The 9,209-nt window shown below is 42.6% G+C and overlaps 1 protein-coding gene across 1 annotated transcript; it reads right to left on the bottom strand.

Moving 5' to 3' along the window:
• Positions 1-274: 274 nt before the first annotated feature.
• On the bottom strand, positions 275-3,308 carry LOC309363190 (olfactory receptor 10X1-like). The gene is made up of 2 exons (XM_081899291.1): positions 3,266-3,308; positions 275-1,595 (listed from the first exon to the last, which is right to left on the bottom strand). The coding sequence occupies exon 2, from the start codon at positions 1,577-1,579 to the stop codon at positions 638-640; it is 942 nt and encodes a 313-aa protein (XP_081755417.1). The 5' UTR covers positions 1,580-1,595; positions 3,266-3,308; the 3' UTR covers positions 275-637.
• Between the last annotated feature and the right edge of the window lie 5,901 nt (positions 3,309-9,209).

Raw genomic sequence — 9,209 nt, 5'->3', positions numbered from 1 at the left:
CTTCCAGGACACCCCAACACAGACCTCAAGGGGGCTATTCATGAACCAGAGGAGGAAAACTTCATCATTAACTTGCTGAATGAACACTTATCAGGAAATTCAAGTGTATTTCATCTGGTCTGCATTAAGATCATGGGGTTTGAATCCTCTGCAGGTTTTCATTAGCCAATAAATAGCAGGATGTTGTCCTCAGCGCTTCTTTATGACTTGTTATTGTAAATTTTTTTCACTAATTTCAGCTCTTTTGAGAATACATTGCTTTTGTTTTCTTCTTATATGACAATTTATAACTTAAGAACAAAGAGTCTGCGATAGAGAACAATGGACAGACTCAGACCACATGGCCATCATAGAAACTTTTATAAAATTTGCATATGATGATTTATATGGATAGATTCCTCTGGGAAATTTAAGATGGTGTGTGAGTGTGAGTACTTCAATTTGCAAGGACACCAGTCACTCTATAAGCCAAGAAGAGGATTAGGCAGGGCACCCAGGGTGAAATATGAAAGACCCAGGACTCATACACTTTGGGCTATCCTCTAACATGAAGACATTTGCTACACAACCTAGTGATACACTGAAACAACCACAAATGCAATTTGGTTTAAATGGAATTTGTTTGCATTTATTGTATTCATATCTTTTGAGAAAGTACCTTTTTAGTGATTACCTTCCTTACTGCAACCTTGATCTCCTTGTTTCTCAAAGTAAAGATAATGGGACTGAGAAATGGAGTAATTATGGTGTAAGGTATGGACATCAGCGTGTCATCCTCTAATGTGTCAGCTGTGCTTGATTTGAAATAAATGATGGAGGCAAATGTATAGTGCACACTTACCACAATGAGGTGGGCGGCACAGGTGGAGAAAGCTTTCTGGCGGCCCTCCGTGGAGGGGATGCGCAGAATGGTGGAGAGAATTAAGATGTAGGTCAACATGATGAACAGAAGGCTGCCGGCCAAACCCAGCATGGTGATTGTAGAGATTGCCACTTCAGTCGTATTGTCGGCAGTGCAGGCTAACCTAACCACTGCCCTCATGTGACAAAAGAAGTGCCGGATGGCATTGGGGCCACAAAAGGGCAACCTAAGGATCTGAGCAGCCTCACTTAGAGATATGAGGAATCCCGCAATCCAGGAAATGGCTATGAGCCAGACAATTACCCGCGTGTTCATAAGAATAGGATAGCGCAAGGGGTGGCATATTGCTAGGTACCGATCATAGCCCATAAATGTAAGAAAGAGACAGTTTGTTGCGCCCAGTCCAAGGAAAAGAAACATTTGTGCAGCACACCCTGCAAAAGAGATTGTTCTGACTTTTGCTAGCAAATCAACCAGCATTTTGGGGACAATGACTAAGCTGTAACAGGTTTCAGAGCAAGACAAAGCAAAGAGGAAGATGTACATGGGAACATGGAGGCTCCGATCAGAATAAACAACGGACATTATCAGCAGATTTCCTATCAGGGTTAGGATGTACATGAGCAGGAACAGGATGAAAAATGCAATCTGTAGCTCTGGAGGCACAGAGAACCCAAGCAGGATAAATTCTGTCACTTGTGTGTGATTCTTCTTCATTGTGTTGTACCAGCACCTTAGAAAGAAGAAGATCACAGTTACCAAACACAAGGCTCAGTCTTATGGACAATGAACAGCATGGATCTTTAACATTGTTACTAGTTATTAAAAGATCACTATGAGCATACGAGGATGCGGGGAGCGCTGTGGGTTAAACCACAGAGCCTAGGACTTGCCGATCAGAAGGTCAGCAGTTCGAATCCCTGCGATGGGGTGAGCTCCCGCTGCTCGGTCCCTGCTCCTGCCAACCTAGCATTTTGAAATCATGTCAAAGTGCAAGTAGATAAATAGGTACCGCTCCGGCGGGAGGGTAAATGGTGTTTCCGTGCGCTGCTCTGGTTAGCCAGAAATGGCTTAGTCATGCTGGCCACATGACCCGGAAGCTGTACACCGGCTCCCTCGGCCAATAAAGCGAGATGAGCGCCGCAACCCCAGAGTCGGTCACGACTGGACCTAATGGTCAGGGGTCCCTTTGCCTTTACCTATGAGTGCACCAAATTGCGTCAGAATCCCTTCTTAACCATCTGATATATTATAGATTAATAATTACAAAATTTAATAAACCAATTATAACCTCTTTGCCTTTTTTACCAGCAAAATATGTACCACAGGGCTCAAACTCCCAAAGTTCTGACTTCATCCATTTTACAATTGGTTCATTTGTCTTATGATTGTCTACCCCTATCAACTGCCCTGAGACCTCCAGATATAGGGCGGTATATAAATTCAATTAATAATAATAATAATAATAAATAACTGACTGGCTCATAGAAAAGGATTCAAAGACAGATCTACCTAGCATCTTGTCTGACTCCAAGGATTTAAATGATGCTTCTTTCTTTGCCAGGATCAAAGCATTTTTAGTTTTCTCTGTCTATTTGTACAAAACTGGCTCTCCATAAAAATACATGGAAAAGCTAGCTGCAATTGCACTTTGGATTTTATTCTGAAGCAATTAGTTTAGTGGCTAAGTGTTCAAATGCATGTTTGATTCATGGAGCGCCTATCATTTACGGGTCCACACTTTTACTATATAAAGGATGGTATTTAACTAAGTTCTATTCAGAGCACCTAACTTAGGTTGTTTCTTAATTTCAGTGGGTAATACTTACTTGAATATCACTCAAAGTGGGCAGAAGCTTACTTAGTTGAATACCACCCAAACTGGACAGAGGGTTGGTGAGATCTAACTGCAGTAGGTTTGTTGAGGAGAGTGACACTGCCCCTTTCCTCTCCTGCACCATACCTCTATTAAGTTCATGGCCTGAGGCATTCTTCTCTATTCCCAGATCACTCCCACTAAGTGCAGTGGTTGAAATTTATATACTTTCCAACTGCACACCACTGTGTGGATCAACAAGAAAGCCAAAAATGATATCTATTTTTAAGGACATTGCCATATACCTGAGCTGGTTAACAGCTAGTTTCCCAGGTAATTCAGCACCATTAGAAGTCATGCAATAATGCTTTGGCACTCCAGAATGTGAGAGAAGATCAGTAGTGATGGAAACAAGTGAAAATTTCAAGGATGCTTGGTTACCATCTCTGTTGTTCTCATTGAGGAACCCTAAAGAATGTTGGAGTTCCCTGAAACATTGTTTGAAAACGAAGCCAATGGCTTAAATGAGTTCTCAAACAAAGCACACTTTCTGATTGTCAGAATGATCCCAATAACAGGAGGCTTACCTTCTGTTTCTGATCTGGAGCTGCAAAAAGAAAAAGAGAGAGAGGAAACTACAACTGGCCAAACAAAACAAAACAAAAAAAAAGAGAGTACACTCAAGTAAGGACCAAAACGTCTTGCCACAATTTCCACTGAAATCTGTGGTCCTGTTGCAAAGGAATGGGTGGAGAGCATGTCATCCCCTAACTAGGCAATAAGTTTAACATTCCATTCCAAAAAGTAAAAGAGAAAGGTAGCTTAACCTTGTTTGCAGGTTGTCGGGATTCAGTGTCAAGATCCCAGAGACATTCGTGGAGCGAGGCCTGTGGGGAAATTACACTAATTTGGCTCAGGAGATGTTTAATAAAGGAAAGCATATCAGATATTTCATCATTTGTTATTTACTCCAGAAAAACAAAATTAAGTTCAAGTTTCAGAAACTCAACGGGCCAATGTTTTTTAGTTTAAAAAAATACTAATTAGTCATATTTCTAATTAGTCATATTTCTTCATCTACATGCACAGCTATTTCTTACATGCATAGCTGAGATATGAAAAAGCACTCTATGTTTTTGGATCCTGTCTGTCCATTGAGCCATGCTTGGTTCACTTCTCGAATCCGTCTAAAGGACTAACCTTTCAAGAATAAAAATGGTCCAGAACTGCTGCTGACCCAAGCCCACTTTGCAAAATGCACCCAAACAGTCTTGGGCTGTTTTTGCTGCAAGAGACTAATATGGCTACACTCTTTAAATATCTATAAAATTTAGTTGAGATTCTTTTGTAGACCACATCAACGGTTGTCTGAGGTGTTGTTGTTGTTTTTACAGAATCATAGAATTGTACAGTTGGAAGAGACCTTGAGGGTCATCCAAATTCCTGCAGTGCAAAAGTCTCGACTAGAACATCTATGAGAGATGGCCATCCAACCTCTGCTTAAAAACCTCCAAGGAATATTTTCCTTCCACTTCCAAAGGAGTCCATTCCATTGTTGAACAGCTCTTATGTTCAGAACATCCTTCTTGGTGTTTAGTCAGAATCTCCTTTCTTGTAACTTGAATCCCTTGGGTTGGGTCCTACCCTCCGGAGCAGGAGAAAACAGAGGAAGAGGAAGAAGAGTTTGGATTTGATATCCCGCCTTTTACTCCCTTTAAGGAGTCTCAAAGCGGCTAACATTCTCCTTTCCCTTCCTCCCCCACAACAAATACTCTGTGAGGTGAGTGGGGCTGAGAGACTTCAAAGAAGTGTGACTGGCCCAAGGTCACCCAGCAGCTGCATGTGGAGGAGCGGAGACTCGAACCCAGTTCCCCAGATTACGAGACTACTGCTCTTAACCACTACACCACGCTGGCTCACTTCAAGCTTGCTTCATCTTCTATATGACAGCTCTTTAGATACTTTTGTTTTTAAACTAAAAATAATAATGATTTTTATTTAATTTTAACAATTCAGCCCCTTAACAATGTAGAACATTTATATACCCTTAATCTGGAAAATAAAAAAGAAACTTTTCTGATTGAGAAAGCATAATATTATACCTATTAAGCACCAAATGTTGACAAAAAAGAAAAGAAAAAACATAGAAAATTTATAAATAGAAAATAAGACAATATTTATTGATGATAAGAGGTCAGCTTTATTTGAGTGGCAGTCATTTAGTAAAAAACTTAGAGATTCAAGTGAGTCTGGGGCAGGGATGATTATTAATGAACTAAGTGTTTCTTTTATTAGACAATGGAGAAAAGGATGTGCTTGTGTGAATGTGAATGTGGGGGAAAGGGGGTAGAAATGGAATCCCAAGGCCTTTTCCTTTTGTAGGATCACTCTAGCCATATAGAGCTATACACTGCTTTTTGAGGGATTATTATCTAGAAGACTTGCAAACGTAATAAAACTAAGCCAAACCATCATGAAGCTATCCCTTTCTTTCCGTTCCCTCAACAACTGTAATTTATTGCTTAGTTTTTTCAGTAGGGTGACGTCCCATTTTTGAGGTGGCAAGGGCCCCATCAATGTTGATGGGCATAGCCATTCAAATGGTGTGTGTGTTGTGAATGATTATGTGGGGCGGGGCTTACCTGAGCCCCCCAATATTTTGTTCATGTTGGCACCCCTGATGTAGTGATTAACAAATTATTGATTGATGTTATAAAGCATTGCCTTCTGCTGAGTCATATTACTACCCTTGTCTAGCCCTCAATAATGTATCTTTCACTGTTCAGGAAAAAACCTCCCTCTACTAGCAAAAGAACAGTGTTCAGTATACTATAGTAGAAAGTTACATTGATGGCAGCTAGCCCAAGGAATCAGGATAAATCATGTTGCTGCATTCTTTTCTTTTGAGGCACTTTTTAAAATCACTGTTTGTGACCTTTCCAAGCCCTTTCCCACACGCTCCATGCGTTTGATGGTCCTGTGAATTAGGAGGCCAGCACAATAGTAAACCCGATGTCAGCAACCTTTTGGGGCAAAATGGCTCCCGTGTGGAGTGGTATCACACAAAATGGCTGTCACATCCAAAAGAGCAGGAGCTCACTATTTACTCTGCATCCAGTGTGCTCCTGCTACTGGTTTGGGAAGTAGTGAGCACATGATGGTAGAAAAAATTCATATCTATCCTGTTGTTTCTTATGAAGCACCATGTGTCAATGTGTATCCACCCCCCCCCCATCCAAACCATCTTCAGTTTCAATTGTGAAAAAGAACAACCTAGCTATGTTTTAAGTTGTCAATGTGAGGCCTGAAAGGACAAGAAAAACAGGAAGGCAGAAGTTTCTCCACCCCTCAGCATGCTAAGTGTGTGCTCTACTTCTTAGCTATGTGAACATGTGCATATGATTTACTCACATTTGTACAGAGACATGTCGGGTGCAGTCCTCAGGTCCACTGCTGGGAACACTGAGCAGCGGGTGAGGAGAAAATCCATCAATTCTCTATCTTTTTCTAGGATTTCCTCGTTTATAACATGAAAAAGAAGACCTCACTGTGGATTGACTTAAGATACATAACAGAAATGGGATGGAAGTGGGTGGATGGCACAAATGCCTATTACACGTGAGCACTGCTTTTCAGTCGATTTATCTCAGATCTCATGATGTTTCAAAAGCATAGCTGGCTAACCACGTTAAATGGGCAGTTTTGAGCTGAAAACTGCGATGTGCATTACTGTTTCTATCTGTGTTGGGGTAGCAGCACATCCAGATTTTTAGTAAGTGGCCAAAAGAAAGCATTCTGTCAGAATTCACTTCACTCCCTCTGTTTCTCACTTTCCCCCTCCAACCCCCAGGACCATGTCACACGATGCCTTGTTATGGAATTCAGTATCTCATCACGAGACTTCAGAAAGAGAGGACTCATCCCCCTTGACCCCATTACTTTGATTAAAGGCCAGAATCTGAGAGTTCCTGTGGTCTTGCAGTAAGGCCTCTCCTAACATGGGTCCCATCTGCACTATACATTTAAGATGGCATCATAGCACTTTTAACTGTCATGGCTTGCCTCTAAAGGCTCATGAGCATTGCAGGTTGTTAAGGGTGCTGAGAGCTACACAGAGCTCCAATTCTTAGAGTGGTTTAACATTCTGTCCCTCTTTCCAGGGAACCATAACTTTGAGAGGGTAGTAGGAAGCCTCCTAACAACCCTCAGAACTGCTGCTGTCCCCCACAGAGGCGCCATCTTGCGCCAAATATTGAGGGAGCTGGGTGAAGACGCAGGTTGGGTGACATTGCAGGAGGAGCAAGGGGATGGAGCTGAATGCAATGGCTGGCGGCTTCTCCTCTCTTTCCCTCAGCAGCCTTCCAGGGCAGCAGCAGCAGGAGCTAGTCACTCAAGCTGCACTCGGCTCCATGCTTGGCCACCTCTACCCCCTGATGGTAGGGAACATGGGGGGGGTGACCCCCCCAAAACATTTTTTGAGAGGCCAAAAATGCTTCGCGCCCCTGGTCTCCCAGCCACATGCTACAACATTGTTGGGGTGGGGAGGTGGGCTTGGACTCCAACCTCGGTAATTTCACTGGTCATAGTAGTGGCAGCAAAGTTTGCAAGGGAGTGCTTGTGTTGTGTCCAGAGCTCAATGAGACCAGCTGGCGTGCCTTAGTTTGCGGCAGAAATTATAAAAGAAGCTGCTGTCTAGGGTTGTGCTGTTGCACTGGATAAGGAAAAAGCCCCCTTACTATCTCAGCAGGTATTTCTGGTTGCTTGGTTGGTTGGTTGGTTGGTTATGTATGTATGTATGTATGTATTCCCCTTCATGGATCACTGCCTTGTCGTGGCGAAGGGGCTTGAAGAACTCAGAGAAGCTATGAACTATGCCGAGCAGGGCACCCAAGATGAACAGGTCATAGTGGAGAGTTTTGACCAAACGTGATCCACCTGGAGGAGGAACCGGCAAGCCACTCCAGTATCCCTGCCAAGAAAACTCCATGGACAAAGACAACAGGCATATAAAAGATATGACGCTGGAAGATGAGCCCCTCAGGTCGGAAGGCGTCCAACATGCTACTGGGGAAGAGCGGAGGGCAAGTACAAGTAGATCCAGAGCTGATGAAGCGGCTGGGCCAAAGCCGAAAGGACGCTCAGTTGCGGATATGCCTGGAAGTGAAAGGAAAGTCCAATGCTGTAAAGAAAAATATTGCATAGGAACCTGGAATGTAAGAACCATGAACCTGGGTAAGTTGGAGGTGGTCAAAAATGAGATGGCAAGAATAAATATTGACATCCTGGGCATCAGTGAACTAAAATGGACGGGAATGGGTGAATTCAGTTCGGATGACCATCATATCTACTACTGTGGGCAAGAAACCCGTAAAAGAAATGGAGTGGCCCTCATAGTCAACAAAAGAGTGGCGAAAGCTGTACTGGGATGCAATCTCAAAAATGATAGAATGATCTCGATACGAATCCAAGGCAGACCTTTTAACATCACAGTAATCCAAGTTTATGCACCAACTACTTGTGCTGAAGAAACTGAAATTGACCAATTCTATGAAGACTTACAAGACCTTATAGAAGTGACACCAAAGAAGGATGTTCTTCTCATTATAGGGGATTGGAATGCTAAAGTAGGGAGTCAAGAGATAAAAGGAACAACTGGCAAGTTTGGCCTTGGAGATCAAAACGAAGCAGGGCAAAGGCTAATAGAGTTCTGTCAAGAGAACAAGCTGGTCATCACAAACACGCTTTTCCAACAACACAAGAGACGACTCTACACATGGACATCACCAGATGGGCAGCATCGAAATCAGATTGATTATATTCTCTGCAGCCAAAGATGGAGAAGCTCTATACAGTCAGCAAAAACAAGACCTGGAGCTGACTGTGGCTCAGATCATCAGCTTCTTATAGCAAAATTCAAGCTTAAACTGAAGAAAGTAGGAAAAACCACTGGGCCGGTAAGATACAATCTAAGTCAAATCCCTTATGAATACACAGTGGAAGTGAGGAACAGGTTTAAGGATTTAGATTTGGTGGACAGAATGCCTGAAGAACTATGGATAGAGGCTCGTAACATTATACAGGAGGCAGCAATGAAAACCATCCCAATGAAAAGGAAATGCAAGAAAGCAAAGTGGCTGTCCAATGAGGCCTTACAAATAGCGGGGGAGAGAAGGCAAGCAAAATGCGAGGGAGATGGTGAAAGATACAGGAAATTGAATGCAGATTTCCAAAGAATAGCAAGGAGAGACAAGAAGACCTTCTTAAACGAGCAATGCAAAGAAATAGAGGAAAGCAATAGAATGGGAAGAACCAGAGATCTGTTCAAGAAAATTGGAGATATGAAAGGAACATTTCGTACAAAGATTTCCATAATAAAGGACAAAAGTGGAAAGGACCTAACAGAAGCAGAAGACATCAAGAAGAGGTGGCAAGAATACACAGAGGAATTATACCAGAAAGAAATGGATGTCTTGTATACCCCAGGTAGTGTGGTTGCTGACCTTGAGCCAGACATCCTGGAAAGTGAAGTCA

Source organism: Podarcis melisellensis (assembly GCF_964234715.1).
Source record: "Podarcis melisellensis genome assembly, chromosome: 2".
Taxonomy (NCBI): domain Eukaryota; kingdom Metazoa; phylum Chordata; class Lepidosauria; order Squamata; family Lacertidae; genus Podarcis; species Podarcis melisellensis.
This window is presented reverse-complemented; position numbering and strand designations above follow the sequence as displayed.

Excerpts from the sequence above, each read along its gene's own strand:
- LOC309363190 (XM_081899291.1), bottom strand. The coding sequence starts at position 1,579 with ATGAAGAAGAATCACACACAAGTGACAGAATTTATCCTGCTTGGGTTC.